The following is a 19,873-nucleotide window of genomic DNA, read 5'->3' on the forward strand; positions in this document are numbered from 1 at the left end:
CTTCATTAGCCTTGTTTTACTTTTGGTTTAAGAGTGAAAGACACAAATTGGGTTTAAAACTAAATATATTCCAGTATACATCATCCTAGATCACACATCAACATTTCTATAAAAATAGCCTGCAAGCATTATAATGCAGACGTGAAAATTATTTTTTCAAATTTTCATCTGGTATAACAAAGCCTCTTTGAATTGAACTACTATCAGTAAAACTGCTGGCTAAAGTCAAAACTGGGGTGGTTAACTCCTCCCTTCCTGCAGCATCTGGCATGGGATCCAAATACATGCTAGGTGAACCCTGAGTTTGGGAAACACAAGAGAGGCCTTCCACAAGACGTTCATACTGCCGATCTCGTGTAATATTCACAGGATCACTGTGAGAGGCGTGGACTGTTTCATCATCTTCAAATTCCAGCTCCGAACCAGCAGAGCATGGGGTAAGCTCACCACTACAAACTGGAAAAAAGGAAAGCATTATAAAATTTCCTAGTACCAAATTTGGAATGTTGGATGAACACAAAAATGAATGATTGCTGTTTTAGGATAGATTAAGAAGTACCTCCTCCAGGAGCTTCTCCGAGTTCAAGATTACCATAACTGAAAATATGACGAAAATATTTATAAGACAACAGACTGGATGGAAATATGAAGCATTATAACTTATGAAAATTAACTGTACTCACCCACAAGTTGCAACACCCCCTCCTTCACTTCCTGCATCTCCACACACATCTACTCCTCCATCATATGTGTGTGGATCATTGCTCCACATACTCCAACTTGTGCCTGAAAAAGTTCACAACCACGAGGATTAGAAATGTAAATAACATAGAAAGAAACTAACTACTACAATACAAGTAATCTTCTAAAATAGGAGCACCTGATTGGTAGGAATGGGATTTGTAAACTAGGGATTGGGGCCACTACTTTCACTGAAAGAAAACGGGGAACAATCAAGCTTTGCTTTAAATGCATTTAATTTAGTTGTATATTAGTAAAGAGTCCTGCTGCTGTAGCACACCCTTTGTTTTCATCTTGAGATCCATTCCCACTTTCTTCCGGAATCTGAGGAGTGCATTCCGGCTGAGATGAAACTTGGAGGAGACTTAATCTGAATCTGGATAAATCTGGTGATGCTCTTACTAGGGAATATTCACTGGCGTGAGTGTTATCTGGAATGCGTTATGGGAAAAGGGGCTAAGCAGGCTTACCCACCCAATCAAATCACATGAGAATTTCTACAAGTTCTTACTTTGAGGTGTTGGTGTGCTTGGTACTTTAGGAGGAGAAGGAGCTGGAGTCTTTTGTTGAATTGATGCAGTCATTGCATCAAGGAAACTGTCTAGCTGTTTCATGGAGAGGGCGTTATGCAAAGTCTCCAGCGGTCTGATTGGGGGAACTCCACCACATCCATCAATGGCTGGAAACATTTGTATAAGAGAAAGATTTAAATAAGTAAACAAGACTACAGATATTTTTGGAGGGAAAACTGAAAGTAATTTTACAGGATTTAATATAGCTGCGACACAAATACCTGATATTGAAGGAGTGCTGGGGATCATGTCCCGTAGATTGGGAGCAGAGCTAGAGCCAGATATGACAGCTGTCGAGAACAGCGAGCTGGTAGAACCACAGCCCGGTTTCTTCTGTTGCACCACGAAGCCGCCGCCCGGAGAGAGTCCGAAGCCCAGCATCTTGAAGTAGCTCATCTGGCCAGAGACGCTGTGCCGATGTCGCCGGACCAACGCGCGCTCTAGTAACGCAAGGGAAGCGTGGGGAGGGTTTGCATCAGGTTGGGCCCAGGCCCAGGGTCCGGGAAGGGTAGGGGAGGACCGAGAGTGAACAAGCGAGGGAGGTGCGGTGGCGGATCCGGAGGGAACGCCAGGGTTCTCAGGACATGCGGTCAACAGGTAGCTCGTCAGGGGGTACGGGTGTGGAGGGGCTGGGAGGCTCAGCCTTTTCGGAGGCGCTGCGCGTCTGGCAGGGGTGGTGAGGGGAGTGGCAATGTCAGAGTCCTTGCTAGATGCAATACTGCTAGTGGAACAGCTCAGGCGTCTACAGAGGACAAAGAGCTGCTTATTGTGATCTAAGTGCTCAGTGTTGCTACTATGAAGAGAGCCTGCTGCAGAGGTTGGAAGCTCTGAGGTGGTTGGTTGCTTAGAATCGTCCGGGACGTCAAGTATATTATCTGCTGAGCTACTTAGTCGTTTCCCCCGGCTTAGTAGTGCAAAATAATCTGAATCATTAGATATAGTTATCTGAGGGGAATCACTTTTGCCAGTATGAATAACTACTCCAACAGAGCCACATGAGGAGCAACAAGACAGATGTTAACAGGTATATCAGATTAGTTTGGCAATAAGAGAAGGAAGAACAGAGTAAGAAATGAAAAGAGAAAATAAGATCATTTATCGAAATTAAATCTCAGCAGTAATAAGCAACAGCTACTCTGTTGCATATGGATTCCTATAACTCTCATCTTAAAGATAAAATTCTGTAGAAATGTATGAGCTTGTAGTAGAAGTATCGATTGTGAAACTTATATATTAACTTTATGGTTAATGAAAACACTGTTAAAGGAAACAAAAAGAATTTCCCTAAGAAAACCAAAAAAATCACATGCACCAAAATGGTTAGAAGGACAACCAAGGTTTGGTAGAAGTAGCAGAATATTAGTATTTGAGGACATGCAAGGGCCATGCATGTAAAAGAAAAGAGGAGATCAGTGTAGGTTGTGAATTGGAACAGAAGGGGAAAGGGTTGGTCACCACACACCCTCTCTCATTCTTTAGTTTGTCAAATCTGATGGCAATCTTTCCATCATTCTTTGCCTCAAAATGAACTTATGCATATTGTTCACTTCCCAAACCACTCTAGGCAACGAATGATTATAGAGAGCAGCAGCTGACAAAGAGAGGACTGTGGGACCTACAGAGAGAACAGGTTGGTTCAGGCGGGCATCGGCACGGACGTCTCCATCCAGATGAGCAGGCAAACAGATAAACACAGCACACACCACTGTACCCCTTCCTTCTCACAATGAATGTCTAATTTTCCCAAGAGAAACAATTCAATATAGCCTTTGAGGGATTTTGATAGAAAATCATAGCCTAGATTTTTAAAAAAAATACAGGAAAAAATATTTTAAGAAAACATTTTGTAGGACTTGAATGAACAATAAAAATATCTTAAGAATTTTGGAAAATTTCTGTATAGGTATTCACATTTACCTTGCTCTGTACAAAAGGCTAGGCTAAGTTAATGTGCATCCACTGAAGCATTATCTAGAATGTAACTGTGTGGTTGTGCCTCGGCTAAAAACGACCCCTAAAAAGCAAGGGGGGATATGTTATCCTAATTACCATAGCATAAATCTACATGATAAGATCAGTTGTTCTGTTCAAGATTAGAGAATTATTTTTTTAGCCGCAAAAATCAAGCTGCAATCAAGTTGATGTTACATATATCTTAAAATTAGAAGGTACAAAGGCAGTACCTTCTAATTTTTTTGAACGGTTGTTATGTATTATGGTGCGAGGGTAAGCAAAAGTGAAACAGTTTTTGCTCTACTCTCCCCCTTAATCTTTCAGTGCTCCAAAGTGATTCCATTGGCACTGCTCACCATTTATTGACAGAACATAAAACTAGAGAAACACTGAACGGAGCACTGAACCGAAAATAAAAAACTAAAGTTGAATATGCCATTAAGAATTTCTTCATGATAGATGCTACTCAAAATTCAACAAATACAAAATCTGAAAGGTCATGAAGAGAAAGCTGCCTGAATATATGTTGTGACAATTATGGAAACTGAGACTGCACCAAAATGACAATAATAGGTCCAACATCTTCTGTTAGTTGTTAGAACCAATGATGTAAAGACACAATTTTGATACAAAGAAAAAATCCACAATCAGCACAAGTCCTTAAATGTGAGGAATACCAGTAACTTAAAGGTAAAAAGCTCATATATTAAATTTTGTAAATGAAGAGCATGCTGTAAGAATTGTGGTAGGATTATAAAAGGGCACCTTTGGAAGAAACATACCTGGCTTGTTGACAGCGTCCAAACTTTGATGGAGCATCCTAGAGTCAGCTGCAGCAGACAAATAAACTATAAATTCAACACATTTTCACCAATCAAAGACATGTCAACTTGTACAACATGAAAGAGCAACTGACCAGTGGAGTGTGATGAATTTGGTTCCGTTCTAGCCTGTTCAAAGCTGCGACTTCGATGTTCTGTGTCAACTTCACTTTTCTGAGCTCCAGAATATGAACTGCTGTGTTGTGGATCTCCTTCTTCAGATATATTCGAAACTAGGCGGCTGCACACATTTGTACCACTCCCTAGCCTGCTGGGTGAGACCCTGCAATCAATGGTGAGAGAAGTCTTAGCAATATAGATTATTTTATATAGAAAACTGTTTTTGTTTTTGTAGTATACTTTATAGGAATTGGTTTGGAAACTTTGATGTTGCATTGATTATCTCCCTCAATATTGACTGGTGGTGTTAGTTCCACTTCTGGCGGGCACTCCTGTAAGATGAAAACCAGTTGAGGAGTTTCAAATATGTAAATACAAACAACAAACTAAATTGGATATTTGTGATAGTAATTAAACATACTGGAGGTTGAGGCGATCCAGATGGCAAGCTACCATTATCATCTTCTTGCTCTGATTCCTCCTGTTAAAGAAAAATCACATGTTTTTTGTTTTTTTTTTTCTATAAAATACATCATTAACCTGCAAGTCAAAATGGACATACTAGGTGTGAAGCCTTATTAGATTCATTACGGCTATGAGGTCGGAAACCTGGACCTGGTGGGAGATTCTTTTGCACACAGCAGTTGACTCCTGGACTAAAGTGCAGCTCAACATGAAACCTGTGAATTAGGATTTGAATCAATCAAACCTCAACTGACATTTCTTAACAAGGTTAAGCGCAACTGAAAACATACCGTTCTTCTGAATAAGGATCCTTTGTTGGATCTTCATATAGCATGACAACAATTTGAGACATGTAGTTGAGCTCTGATACCATGCTTACATATTCCATAGCTCGCCTCCATTGTTCGTCTTTCACTTCCTGCAATTACAAAAAATTAAAAATTAAAAAAATAAAAAAATAAATAAAAAAAATATGCATTTACATTCCTTAGAAATGTTTCAGACAACTCTTACATTAAGTAGACCTCCAAATCTCAAAACTGTCAGTAGAGAATGGACATGGCTTTCACTTGTGAAGTACAGACGAGTGCGAACATGTCTGCCAGGACTTGAAACTCCATGAGAATACCTGATTAAGAACACAGGCTATTTTTAATTAGAAAAAAAAAACGGATGTAAGTGCCAATGCTACACAAAAATGAGGGTTTTTACAAACCGTGGGTTAAGCCTATTGACAGTAGCCTCTCCATCACTTTCCTCTTCTATATTACGCTGTAAGTCAGCCCTTATTTTTTTCAGAAGTGGAGTGCATATACCCTGGCCTATGGCTAATTTCTCTTGCTGTGTTAGCCCATATTCCTGTGAATCAAAATGAGACATAATTATCGTAATGCACCACAAACAAGAATCTTTTTTCATACACCATGCTGTAGTACCTGAGGAATAACTATATCTGCCATATATTTTGCATACATGTAAAGTTCTTCAGCCTGTTCAAATTGCAAGGTATGCTGATTGTGTTGAAGATCATATTTAATACAATCATAAATGTCTGGTATCTTTGATATATCAAACTTCTTGTTTTTGGTACTGAAATCTTTTTCAATCTTTCCCCATCGCCGACCCATTAATTCCCATGTTTCTCCATGATAAAGAATTGCATCTGTGAAATAAATGTAATCGTTAGTTAAGAGAATGTGTATGTAGCTTAGGAATAGGGTGACTGGGTATACCTCTTGTTTTTGGATCATCTCTTTTAATATGGACAATCTCCACCAGCTTTTGAATAAGCTCTTGCATCCTTTCACAACAGGCCACAGGATTTTTCACAAAGTCAAGTGCTTGATCAATACTCAGTGAGTTACAAGGATTGATTTTGGCTCTGTCATCAGGTGTCAACTCATGATCTTGTTGCATTAATTCATTCAGTCTTGCTTTGGCGCTAATAAGAAATTTTCAGATTTAAATCCAATGGACAAATACCAGAAAAACTTGAACAAATATAATTGATGTAACAAGATACCAAAACAACTTACATGTTCTGAAACTTGCTAGAATCACAGTCATTGTCAAGAAGACCATTAGTGTTGGCACTCTTCACCATCTGCACCAAAATTGGTGTCAGCTCCCCTTCTAGAGCCAATAAACCTTTGGCAAAGGCAGCAGCAGTCATTTGGACTCGACCCTCATCAGACGCATATATCTTGAGATCATGGCGATATGTGGAATGAAGTCGCAGCAGCCCGAGACCCTGAGTGCCTGCATACTCACCTGTGTCCATCAAATGTTCATCATAGCCCTCCCTTCAGACTCGCAACACAATTGACTCACTGCCAGCATTTAGTTGGGGCAGATTGTTCAAAAGCAAATCAAGCCCTCCATTATCCCAATTTTGACACCCAGAGGAAGAGAAGCCCAGGCAAATTCATTCCAAGAAAAAGCAACAATGTTTTTTCTCTTTCATACATTCACACACACATTCACACCCACCATTCTGTCAAATATACGGCAGTGGAAACACAGGCATGAGTATGAACAATTGTTAAAGCTACAGAAATAGAATGGTATGAAATGTGAAGTTAATTCAAACAAATGTGAAAAAGCTGATACACATTTGGAGGCACCTTAAGGCATTTTCCCTTAAAAAAGCATTAAAGAAAAAATTACTTTAAGTAATTCAGAAAAAAAATAATTACGTTAATGATAAATTTGAATAATTCCACCATCAAGAAAATTTATTTAGTCCACGTTGGCCTATCAAAGATAAGTTGCATACTTTTGTAGCCACTAGATTTTTTATACCATTATGTATCATAAAAAACCTGTAAGTAGTTGTTCAAAGATATGCACTCCATAATACCAAGGACCAAGACATTTAGCTGGGTGCTGATACTTCGGCTCATACTATTGCATAGGGAATAGAATAGACTCGAATAATTTCAATCAGTTTGGCAAAACTTTTAATTTAAATGAAAGCAAAAAGCGAATATTATTTTTGAAAAGCTTAATAAATGTTTTGTTTTTTTTCTTTTTAAAGTGAGCATGGTTATGATTTTAATGTAGCACTTCTGTGACTAAGCTCTACACACCATGCAGTTAGTACAATGAATAATGAATAGAAGCTATAGTTAGTCTTTCCCTTTACAAAATGTTTAATATGAAACACAAAACAGTGAAAATTGTGGCTCAAACTGTGATGTCTGTGACTTAATGTTGATGTGTTAAAAAAGTGGAAGAGTTCAAAGGAAAATTAAGGCTATTCTGCTATACCTTAGTCAACAATGAACACTGAATGGACTACAGTACAAATATTTTTTACAATGATACTTAAGTAGGCAACTAATATTTACACTTCTACAACTAGATTAAGAAATGCTTTCAATGCAAAGTTAATTTACAAGTATCAAAGTTTGTTAAGAGATAGTTAGTGCTTTCAAAGTCATCATTATGTTATAATTACATTATCAAGGGTATTTCAATGATATACTTGTTAAGTTATTGATAACCCACATGTTTTCAAAGATAAGATGTGGACTAATAAAAAGAATCATAATGATGTGCAGATCAATATTGGGTCATTACTTTTCCAGAATTTGTTCTTGCCGAGGTGAAAAAGAGAAGTGTAGTGCACTTCAGATAAAACATTAACAACAGAAAGAATTGTCTTTGGTTATCAAGCATTCAGGCATCGGTAAGGAGTGGCAAGGGCAGGTTAGCAGGAGCTGTCAGCAAATGTTAGTAGAAGCTTCCGTTCAATTTCCCATACCTAATTGATACAAAACTCACATACAATCCAACACATACATTGGGAAGAGTTCCAGGAAGAGCTCAGCAGCGATGTCTTAAGTGATGTGCGAGTCCCCCAGGGGGTCAGATGAGTTCCAGCTCAAAGACTTCAAGACTAGTGAAGTAAAACTCAGAACCTGGTTAACTTAATTTATCTAAACTTGAAGTATATCAGTTCAAGCAAATATGTAATCTCTTTCTCAGATTGATTAAGATATGTAGTTTTAATTTCCCTGTGGACTCAGTTCAAACTCAACGGTCTTATATTTATTTATAAAACTCAGAATTACTCTAACAATTGAACTGTCAACCGATCAAAAGGTCAACACCAACAAGTTTGGTACAAACCAAATTGAAAACCTGTACTAGCAGAGAGGTTTGATATGTGCTACCATCAAAAAATAAAATTGAAACAAAATAATTAAAAATAATTAGAGGTACATGTGTACTTCTGTTCATAAAAAAAAGAAGAAAAACAATAACTTGAGGAGCCTCGGTTTCAAACACAAGCTTAAACACCATTAGAAAAAAAGACCCTCAGCATTAGGAAGTATTAAACTGCTGAATCTAAGTTACAATTAAAGTCCTACCTTGCCCGCCAGGATACATGCATCTGAATATTCGACCAAGTTCTTCTGCTTGAATACGTCCAGCCGGTGTCAGCTCACCTCCCCATTTTAATATGAGAACCAAGGAAGGTTCTTTAGGTGCATCTAAGGAGCATAAAAAATAATATAAGTATTGGGTACATATTGAGGTATTAATATGTAAGATATGCCTTTTAAATAAGATTTGATTGTTTAGTAGTTGTCTCGATTCAAGAATGGCCCTCTCATATAGACTTTAAAAAGGTGCTCACAATGATGTGAATTATTCGTTCTCATGAACAACTACAAACAAGTTCACAGACAAATCATATTAACACATTGCATAAAAGCGAAAAAAAAATAAAATAAAAAAAGTTGTCGTACTAAGATCTGTACCATCATCGCTACTTGAACCCCTAGGTCTTCCTTTAGGTTGATATTTCATCTGAACTTTACGATTAATTCCAGAAAAGTGTCCATACCTGAAATAGACAGAAAGGAAAATAAAATAGCACACTAATTTTAGGCTTAAAGATCTAACTTGGATGAAAACACTGTAAATTTTCAGTAACTGCAAAGTTATTACGCAATTATTGTACATTTCAAGAACACTTTTCAACTGCTCCAATTTCCCACGCTTTTCTTCTATCTCACAATCTGCTGAGTGCGTTTTTATATCACAGAGCAAAGAGCGAGCTATATCCAAAATTTCTTGTAATTGCTTAGGTCTCTTTAATTTTACATGGCCATGTTTGTATCCATCATACTTAGCAAATATTTCAAAGAATCTAGGACAAAAAATATGTTTAATAAAACTAATAGTAACTGCAGAACACATCATGAAATTATCTGGAAGAACCTTACTTTGGGTGACGAACTTCAACTTTCATCTTTTGCTTGGGTGTGCGGTCTCCATGCCGTATAACAGCAACAACACATCTCAATTCCATCCTATGGCCAGAAAGATATTAGCAATAATAGCACAGAAAACATAGGAAAATCAGAGTTCAGCCACGATTTGAGTAACTTACATCTTTCCGAAAGTGGTTGGTACAAATGGTGGATCGTCTAATTGAAAAGGAACAGACCATGGAATGTGCAAAGTGGGGGCTAGTTCCCGCAATATCATATTTCCGAGAATTTTGGCAGAATCATCATAGTATTTATTTGAGTTTTTCACGAAGCTAAAACCATTTACATCACAAACATATGATTTCCCATTAGCCCTAAAAGAAACAAACAAAAAAAACAAAAAACAAAAACAACAAGTGTCCAAGTAAGATTTTTTTTTAGATAAATTAAATTACATATTTTTAATGCTGCATGTAATGCAAAATACCTGAGCAGGTCAAAGCCACAAACAGTCTGTTTAAATGCCAAGCACACTCTTCGCGAAATTAATTTTTCAGCATTTGTTAATATGACTGGATATCTAATTTCCTTTCCTTCTGAATCACGTTCTACCTTGCCATCCAGAGCTGGAGATTTTCGAGCTTCAGCATGTGCGTAGTCAGGACCAACTGTATAAACCTTTAGAAACAAATCAGAGTTACATCAAAAATGAAAAACTATACTAAGTGTTCAATAGTGCAATTAAGAAAATTAAAATCATACCTTAACATCTGTGCCATCTGTTGGCATGAAGTCTTCATAAATAAAAGATCCAGTTTTTCTTACTCTGGACTCAGGTGAGTAAACACTACTACGGCTTCCGATCTAAAACAAAGAATGATTTATTTTCTAATCATTTATTTAGTATTAGGAGGGTAAGGTTTTACAAATCCCCAAGTTAAACTTCCAGTCTTTAAGTGTTTAACATGTACTTAATATTTAGACAGTATTAGATTCAAAATCACATATTTTAAAACTACAAAAAAAAAAAAAAACGCAAAAAAAAAAAAAGGTTGAGTCTTCAATAGCTGACTACAAAGGTGCATTATTAAAGCGACATAAAATTAAAACTATTTCAATGCAACAAATCAGGCATGCATAAAAGTAAAGATTATGTATTACAGTGTAACATACAAGTACCAGGGGTATTTTCCTGCTGGAACCAGAAGTTAAAGACATGGTCCACCTCTGTTTAGAATTGATTGAAAAAAATAAAAAATAAAATAAAATAAACCATCCAATCCAAACCGAAAGAAGTATGATTAAAAGGCAGAATTTCAAGCTGGAAATATCAGTAAGAGATGCTATGTAACCTGCATGTGCATTGGGTACAATTGCATCAAATGAAAAATGAAGATAGAACACTAGAGCAATCTCAATTCATGCTTGTTTAGTCTGCTGAGACTGAGACGTACATGGGGAAACTCTGAACTGAAAGCATTTCTGCTGATTAATGTCAAACCTAACAAAACAAAATTCCCAGTACTTTGTAATCAACATTCAACATGGTGCTTGTAGTACTAATAATGATGAACAACTAGATGATGACTTCTTCTTTATAGATCACACCATAAAGACCAAAGAAATTAAAACAGCAACACTATTACAGAGGCTCTATTTTTTAAAAAATAAATATATGTATTTTGATCTGTATTAAGATAAAACTCTATGAAAACACAAAATTTTCTTATTCCAAAATGGGTGCAGGGAAAGAAAGTGTGAAAAGGACAACAGACAAGAGGGTAGACACAGAGTGAAAGAGAGATAAAGAAAAAAAGCAAAAGTAGGGAAAGAAAATGAGTGAGAACAGGACGAAACAGAGAGCAAGAGAGAACTTACTTGTGACAGAAAATATTTGCATTTCAGTTCAAAGTGAAACTTTGTACATAGTGCCAAGGGAACTTCCTTATTCAACAAGGCAAAATAATGCTGTCTAAATTTGAGGGCTCTTAATCTTAGCGTAATAAAGAACAGGGGTTGCTCAAGTTTCTCATTTACAAATGATTTTAGGAAGTAGGTTCACATAAATGCTAGCCAGCAGAACAATAAAATTAACCTATCATACCAAACCATACCAAAGCTCATTGCACTTGTAACTTATCCGCTATGGGTAAAGTACACCAGTATGTCAACAAAAAATTACCATGGCATAATCAGTTCAAAATCATATATCTGTGCCACTGTGATACATAGCAAATAGTTCATTATACATTTATGAGTAAAGTGGAAAGCTTACTTCAACAAGCTATTTACAGGTTTCTGTAGAAGGGAAGAATAAAGGTGCAGCCTGGGAAAGTAACCAATTTGGTCACAAAGTGGGAGGGGAAGGGATTGAAAGTCGATCAATCACTTGAGAAAATCTGCAACACACATTGTAGAGCATTGCTTTGTGAATTATAGAAAATTTTGGCAAAATGTACAGTATGTAAAAGTACGTCATAAATTCACAGACACTTTTAAGTTGATATGCATGATATGAGCCAAGCATGAAAAAAAAAGGGCCTTAAAATAAACTCACAACAACAACGTTGCTTTTGCAGGGCAGCTGTTGTGAACAGCTCTTATTATCGCCTGCTTTCTTTCTGTGCGTCGGCTGAAACAACAAGCACAATACGCCAGCTACCTGACTTTAACTAAATCCTCCAGAAAGTTTCCTTCCAAACTACATTAAACTAAATTTAAAGATAACGTCACACAGTCTTTTCTTTCTTCCTCTTATGGCATTCTGCTTATGAAATATACTGAACGAAAAATTTACGTAAAATTGAAGTAGATGGTAAACACTTTGAATTGTCAAACTAAGACTAGACAACAGTGGAGCAAAATAATATAAGCAAGGTAATGAAATGATTTTCAATTTCCTTAATGGCACATAGAGAAAAAGGAGTGAAGCTTAATCACTACTGCATGGTCATAAAGCAAACAAATAACAAAGCTAAGCATGCAAGAAAACAATGTTCACATTCAGTTTATCTACTTCTACAGCTTTGATTGGTGTTTTGGAGAAAGTATTCAGGTTTTCATTACAAAAAAGACAAGATGACCATTTGTCACAAAAAAGAAAACAAAACCAAAACAGAGTCTAATAAGGGATAATAATAACTAGTGACTGAGGATATGGGTTATCAAAGGTTAAGGGGGGAAATTGTGAATGAACATACCACAGAAAGATTAACTGTTTTTCAAATATAAATTCATCTTGAAGAGAATGCACTCATAATCTTACAGATAAAGAAAGAAACCCCAATTGAAAAGACATCACTACAAATAAAAATTCAAAATTCAAACACTCTCACCTTCCTAAACAATCTTTGACTACCACCTCCAGCAGAAGTTGGATAATAAATATAAATATTGTGGTCTTCAGCCGAAACTGGTTTCTCGACAAAAGGTTTGTTAAACACAACACCATTAACTTCCACATGATCCTCAGACTCCACTAACTCATGATCTGGAAAAGACCATTAGCAAAATTCAGATAATAAAAACTTGCACAGTAAGGTCACTGGTGTGATCACACTCTATGGTGGATACATTTTTCAATCATGTTTTGCCAAACTCAACATTATACAACATACTTACGCTTTGGATCAGGTGAGTCTCTATCCAGAACTGCATACCTTGGAATTTCAATACCATTTGCAGCAAGAATTGAATAAACTTTCCTGCGATCCTGAAATAAGGAACATAGAAAGTAAATGCCTTTCGTTTTCAAATTGTAAATATTGTGAGGGAACATCAATGCAAATGTAGAATATAAAATACCTGAATGTCATACTGCATATGTAAATTATTTATTATGAATGGATTTCTAAGCTGCGAATACTGAATAGCTTTGTCTAAAGGAAATCCTTTGGAATGGAATGATATCAGACAGTCTACCAGAGGCCACTCCTCAACAGGTTTCTGTTTTTGAACAAATTAATACATTTTAAACAATGCAAGTACATGGATACATATTTTATTAAAGAAAAAAATAAGTATTACCTTGAGTATTACTTCTTCAGGGAAAACAACCATTTTAAGATACTCAAATTCTCTAAGGCGGGTCAGTATCTCATTCATTGGTTTTGATTGAGATTTCTTAGCCATGGCACAAATGCCAACCAGTACCTGATTCCCTTCATCTCCGGATAATTCATCATCTCCGAGCTCAGCGAGATCTCCCTGTTAGTGTACATAAAATTATCAATAAGTGAAGGTCCCCAGAAAAGAAAACAGTTGTAGAACAGGCAAAAATCAGCAAAAATGTACAATGAGCAAAAGATCAAATGGCGTCTGTTCTGCCCCGTTTACGCTGTCAAGCTTAAGCTCAAGACATAAACCAAGCGGAACGCGTCAGGCGCAACAACAGCAGTTGTTTTTCTTTTTCACATTAGGTAGAGAGATTCTCTACAGAGGAGTGGGTTTCATACTTCCATACATTTCTGTCACGACTCCCAGACTGATGCTCGAACAGCCAATCTAAGTATCGTTTATCCATGAATAAGGACGTCTAGCAGACGACAAAAGCGAGTCTGGAAGAACGGGGAAGAGAAACCTAGAGGGAGAGGTGGGGGGCAGCGAGTAGGGAATGCCATGGAAACTGCTAACGGGAGAGCGCAACGCGGGCGAACAACCACGGAACGGGATGTCGAGGATGCATCGCTCCGGGAGGACACGGAGCACACGAGCTACGGGCGGAAGGAGCATGGCCACCAGCCGGGGGAGACACCAACCCAGTAGCAGTCGGGGTAGTTCTCCGGGTAATCCGCGTAGTAATAGTACATGGCGCCGCAAGGAGCTGCGCACAAACAGCTTGTCGGAGGGCGGGCGCGGGCGAAGGCCAGCTGAGCCGCGCGCGGCGCGACGATACGTATGTAAGCGGCGAAATGCAAGGCTCGACTGACACGCTGGGGCATATACAATGACAGCGGGGATAACGTCGAGGGCGAGGTTATCAGCGGCGGCCGGCCTAGTGGGGCCTGACCTAGGCTCCATCTGGCAAAGCCTGGCCAAAGCCTGGCAGGGCCGCAGGGCCGCAGTCGCCTCCTCGCTGGCCGCCAGCCCGATCCCGCAGCGCGCGCTGCTTCGAGGTCACGACCGCCTCGACGGCGGCGACGCGAGAAGGTATATAGGGACGCGACGGTGATCTGCTCGTCAAGAAGGAAGAGCTGCACTTACGACAAAGTTTCTGACGACCCTGATGTAGTCGAGAACGGTGTGCCATATACCCCCATCCTCAACGACCGCCAACGCCATCCTCTCTTCGAGTCTACATAGGGTGTCCCTGCCCGTCGCGCTCGGCCCCGCGGACCGGCCCGCGCTCGCGGCCCCAAGCACGCCCAGGGCGCGGCGCGACACCTAAATATGTAGTTGCGTCCCTCCCCTCCCCCCCTCTTCCCCGCGCATCTCTGCCTTGTCTGTCAGCCAAAGACCAAAGCCAAAGACCAGCCCTATGGCCGGGCAGCGGCACGCTGTTAAGGACTTGGCCCTGCGCCATCCAAATGACTATCATGGCACCAGAGATAGAAACCCGAGCTTATTGGGCACGAGCTCTTCAGCCGCACCCTAATTTCTGGTCGGATGTTGAACAAGTCCGACTACAGTCACGGGGCTCTTAATTAAGTGCACGTGTGAGCAAGAGAGGTGCGAACGAGGCATACCGCTTGGCTTATCTCTGAATGTGACCGGGATATATAAGAGTCACTCTGCCGAGAACGAACACAAAATGAAAAGGTGAGTGTCAGTCAGAGAGCAGTATTTATACACAGTTCACCTTGGTGTTTGTCAAAACCACATCATTGTATGATACTATAAAAATTGATTCAAGTTACGATGACGATGTAATCTTTCAGTAACATCATGGACCAGAATTTACTTGCTCTATTTCTTAAAGACAGTTATTATATTTTAACTATCACAAAATGAGAACAGTTTGACAGCAACGAAAGTGTCTGACTGAACACCCTGAACACACAGTATAATCATGAGTCTACAGTAGACCCCTAGTGTGTGTAAACTATTCTAGGGGCCTAGTCTCATGAGGTTGCAAAAAATCAATTGTGATTCATACTTAAACTCAGAAAATCAAGCATTCAGATTTAACTATAAGAACAAAATCTGACGATTTTGTTTAGTTTTTGTTGCATTATTAGACAAAAAAAGGAAGGGATCTGATATAGTAATATATTGAATAAGCCCTCAAATTATTTTCAAGTGAGCAAGTGGCTCACAATTGATTCTTTTTCATCTTACTGCCATCTACTCACTTCACAGGCTAGCATCCACACAATGACACACGCACACTCAGATACACACACAAAAGCTTTCAAAATAGAACTCTTGACATACAGCAACAAAGAGCGAACTCCCAGACCACCAAATTCCACACAAGCAAAATATGCACAAATCAATTTTAATATTTCTTCTGCAAAGAGATGACAGATACTCAAGCACACACATGCACAAAACAGTAAACTGGTTGTCCATTAGAAGCAGCACAGTGGAAGTTTCAATCCCATAGGACATTTCCAGGCCATCTGTATTGTACTCCACAGAAAAAAAATAGTTAAAAAAATTACCAAATTTCATTAATGCAAAATTAGTTCAATGGTGGGCAATAAAAAAAAAAAAAATGAGAAGTACCACATGCAACAGTCAGAATATATACTGTGACATAAATAAGCATCATAAACCAAAAATTGATTGAAAACCCAATAGCAAGTTACCCGAGTGCCAAAAAACAATATGTATGCCACACTGATTAATTACACTTCAAATGCCTCTGTCCAACAAAACTTGTAAACAGGACTTCAAAAAACAATTCTTTGAAAGGTTCCAGGAATCATATATTGGGGAGAAAGCCACATTTAATTGAATAATTGTAATTTAGAATTAAGCTATTCCTGTGGTGATTGTGATCTAACACAACTAATTACTTTGTTTACCATTATTAGGAAGAACTGACCAGTTACATTAGACTTGTGAAAAGATAGAAATTGAAGGAAGGGGAACAAAGAAATACTGTAAAAGAGATTACAGTCTAGAGAGACCACATCATAGAAACACAAGCAATACCAAAAATAAAAATTTAAAAAAATTATAGATAGATATATTACTTGCTCAAATTTTTAACTACAGTACTTCAAAACATAACTGAAAAATTGTAACAGTACAACTATTTTTTAAAGGATGAAAACAGTTTGAGTTGAGTCTCACCAGAACATAATATCTCATGGATTGTACGGTCTGAATGTAAGATGAGGACATGTTTGACGAGCTTATAACCAACTCCTTGTAAACATACCACAGAAACAGCTAAACATCCGTTGCACCTAGTTTGTCACAAAAATATACATGTTTAGTGTTAGAATACATTGATTGATATTTATAAATGGAAAGGGCAAAAGCAATGATTAAATGGATGAAAAGCTGTATTAGTATTGTGGTACATATTAGCAGCAAAACCCTAAAAGGACACCAAAAGGTGAGTAAGCACACAAAGACAATCATGTACTGGAACCACTCTCTTTCCTAACAAATGCGAGGTATAGACTGGCTGCAATTGTCACTTGTTGGATACGTTCTAATTAGAAATCAGCCAAGCAGAGGCCTTGAAAAGCCCCTCAAGTTACAAACACAGTTAGTCTAAAGCCTGCAAACGAGACAGCTACATATTGTTTACTGAATTTGTCTTTGCTTCCTGTTTTTTTCCATTCCTAAAGGAATAGGAATATTTTGCGTGTTCTGTTTGACAATATGTATTAAAATATGTAGTGAAGAAATTGCAACTAAATAAGAAGACTAAGGATGTCTTAGAAGAGACAGTGCCTCCAGATTTCAACAATTAGCACCCACCAATTAGCAATGAGAGTCAACATTTTCTGCAGAGCAGTGCGAGAGTACGAGGACACTGAGAGATGAGAATGTATAAAGTAAGATTGACATACACATTCTTCACAGAAAACAACTTCTTTTTCATCGCTTCTCCATCGTTTCAAACGCCACCACCCTTTCCACCAATTCCAGGGATCCATTGGACTGACCAAATGACAAGTCTACGGGCTTTTAAAAAATAAAACAAGAAGTCATCACTAAATGTCAATTGTACCAGAATTCAAATAATACGAATAAATCTTTAGAATATTACCTTTACCACTGTTTTTTTTAAACTTACAAGGGAGTGATAAAGGACAATTGCTTGTGTACGTCAATTGGTTGTAGTAGATCCTACATGAATAGAAGGAACAAGAGCAGTAGAGATCCCATAGTTGAAGCTAGCTCCCCAAACAATCAAGATAAGACTGACAAACACACTGCCTCACTCCTTTCACAGGAGTAGAGGAGGGGGAAACCATGAGTGCTAAGAAATAGACACTACATAAATTAATAATAATTTTAAAAAAACCTTAAGATACAAAAGAGGTATGAGAGAGAAGAGTACAGTTTTGCATACATGGACAGCGCAAAACAAACCAGTACACAGAAATTATAAAAGTGTGTCAAGGAGAAGAAAAGAAGCCAAAGAGCTTCCTTTCACTGTTATTCAAAAAAGGGAATAAGACTCAGACTCCATATAAATCATGAATGACAAAAACAATTTTGATGAGTTGTTATGCAAAGCAAAACACCAGCAGCACAGAGTCACACAGCATATTCAGTTCCATATTTTAAAGGAAAAGAAGTGCAGTTCTAGAAAGTGACGTTTATAAATTACATAGTGAAATCCAATGAAGCAAATATTTGACTGTAGCAGTTGTCATAGCCAAGAAACGCTTTATTTAAGCTGCAGAAATTCCTTCTTTGAAGACACAAAAGGGGAAAACTGCTTCTCATTTTCCTTATACTTAAACATGCTTCGAAAGGTACAGTCAAATCTGTACATAAAAAGGTGTGCTACCATGTGCAGCCAATACGGCTCTGCAGTATTGTCGATATCGACGATATACACATCTGGCACCGAGTTCAAGTAATGCTCCATCATCAGCACCTCTGTTAAGAAACAAAACAGCTGCTAAAACTGTAGACATTTTATGTCTAAAGTAACAATAGCAGGTACTATGAATACTGGCTGCTATCCGAAAATTCTAAATGATCAACTATCCAACGCTGATTTAATCATAAAATGTTGGGAAATGAACATGAAATAAACCATATCCATATCGACAGTGGATGCACAAGATACACAGTTAACTGTCGAGAAAATCGGATCCCTATTAATTTGAAAATCACACTACAGATAGAAGAAACATAGAAACCACTCCTGTTGGAGTACAGCATTGGAAGGTGAATGGCATTAATTTACAAATAGAAAATTGACAGTTTCACATACCCGATGACTGACAGATCGAACAGAGGAGTCACCAAAATAAAATGCTGGCCGTGCTTTCTTCAGACCCTGGTATCCATGCTCTAGCTCGGTGTAGGACATGGCTCATTGTTTTAATATCTGTTGAATTGGAACACCAAGAATTTTTTTCAGATTATGAACAAGCTGAGCTAGGGGCAATACAAATAGTCTTATAAATCAAGCAAAGCAAAGATTAAAAAGAAATGAAGAAAAAGACAAAACAGGGAGTTACTGTTAACTGACAAGCTGATAATAGATAACTATTTGACATTAAAACACTATACTGAACAAGTTGACCCACCTCTATGCTAACCCCTCGGTTTCAGGTTTCGGCAGTGGACATCAGTAATAGTCAAGACGCGACAGTAAATTAATCAACTATTTAACTAATTGAGGAGTTGCCATAAACGCTGAACCCCGAGAAACACAATTAAGAGACCTGTATCTCTGATATTTTGCAACTTAAGTCTTTTGAACGTCGCATTTACACAAGAGCGTACAAGGAAAAACACATTAGATGATGGACATACGGGCGAGACAGACGAACACTCTACTGACGTCACGTCACGTCTAGCTCAATTTTTCATACTAAAGGGAACGTATCGTTCGCCCGTTAAAAATCGTAAAGAAATTCATATTCCCCAATATTTATGTTGCAAGACAATTTTTAATAATAACGAGTATTAACCAAGAAGCAGATAAGTGGTGAAGGTAAGCCCATCGGCACGTAAAAGTCAATTATCCAAATCATATCTTGCGAAGACAAAAGAGTGTCGCATGGCCCACCAGAGCCGCGAAATTTTCAAGACATTCAAGTATACCTTCGCCTGTTCCCTTCTGTTCCTCAAGCCTGTTCCTTGTTCTTGCCTTGAGAAATAAGGGCCGCCTTTTCTCAAGTTCTTGCCTTTTTTTCTGAAGTTCTTGCGATTATCTTTTTTCCAGTTTGCTCCCAGAAGTTCAGTAATTATCGAACGAATGGGATACTTCATCGCACCCATGTAATTTCTGTCAACCCTATTTCCTTTATTCCTCTCTTCTTTATAAGGTACGCTCCCCATTAGAAGAAAATTCATTGCCAAAACTTGTGGGTTCAGTTTTTAAAAGAAA

At 38.1% G+C, this 19,873-nt stretch overlaps 1 protein-coding gene across 17 annotated transcripts; it reads right to left on the reverse strand.

Annotated features, from left to right (window-relative positions):
* Positions 1 to 47: 47 nt before the first annotated feature.
* LOC113211134 (inositol hexakisphosphate and diphosphoinositol-pentakisphosphate kinase) lies at positions 48 to 19,259 on the reverse strand. 17 transcript variants are annotated; one of them, XM_052270963.1, is made up of 31 exons: positions 19,068 to 19,259; positions 18,749 to 18,865; positions 18,317 to 18,408; positions 13,423 to 13,602; positions 13,201 to 13,341; positions 13,018 to 13,108; positions 12,732 to 12,886; positions 11,954 to 12,028; positions 10,159 to 10,260; positions 9,884 to 10,074; positions 9,576 to 9,770; positions 9,409 to 9,495; positions 9,144 to 9,332; positions 8,929 to 9,026; positions 8,548 to 8,670; positions 6,208 to 6,442; positions 5,905 to 6,113; positions 5,608 to 5,834; positions 5,388 to 5,530; positions 5,186 to 5,300; positions 4,963 to 5,090; positions 4,770 to 4,887; positions 4,629 to 4,688; positions 4,448 to 4,539; positions 4,183 to 4,370; positions 4,049 to 4,096; positions 1,535 to 2,290; positions 1,253 to 1,420; positions 684 to 786; positions 560 to 597; positions 48 to 456 (listed from the first exon to the last, which is right to left on the reverse strand). In XM_052270963.1, exons 3-31 carry the CDS (start codon positions 18,398 to 18,400, stop codon positions 149 to 151), a joined length of 4,647 nt encoding a protein of 1,548 aa, XP_052126923.1. In that variant the 5' UTR covers positions 18,401 to 18,408; positions 18,749 to 18,865; positions 19,068 to 19,259; the 3' UTR covers positions 48 to 148. The 17 variants fall into 17 exon arrangements, 15 of the variants coding, with proteins under 15 accessions (XP_052126923.1, XP_052126922.1, XP_052126921.1 ...); XM_052270962.1 differs by lacking the exons at positions 18,317 to 18,408; positions 19,068 to 19,259 and adding exons at positions 17,367 to 17,481; positions 17,594 to 17,646; XM_052270961.1 differs by lacking the exons at positions 18,317 to 18,408; positions 19,068 to 19,259 and adding exons at positions 17,367 to 17,481; positions 17,567 to 17,646.
* Positions 19,260 to 19,873: the final 614 nt, after the last annotated feature.

This window comes from Frankliniella occidentalis, unplaced genomic scaffold (genome assembly GCF_000697945.3).
Source record: "Frankliniella occidentalis isolate FOCC.00 unplaced genomic scaffold, Focc_3.1 Scaffold144, whole genome shotgun sequence".
Taxonomy (NCBI): Eukaryota; Metazoa; Arthropoda; class Insecta; order Thysanoptera; family Thripidae; genus Frankliniella; species Frankliniella occidentalis.

Bases quoted from the DNA above. Each gene is read 5' to 3' on its own strand.
- LOC113211134 (XM_052270959.1), bottom strand. From the start codon at position 18,847: ATGTCCTACACCGAGCTAGAGCATGGATACCAGGGTCTGAAGAAAGCA. The intron at 10,075-10,158 runs GTATGATTTTAA...TTGTTTCTAAAG, and splicing joins CAGATGGCACAGATGTTAAG to GTTTATACAGTTGGTCCTGA. The intron at 1,421-1,534 runs GTATTTGTGTCG...AAATGTTTCCAG, and splicing joins CAGCACTCCTTCAATATCAG to CCATTGATGGATGTGGTGGA.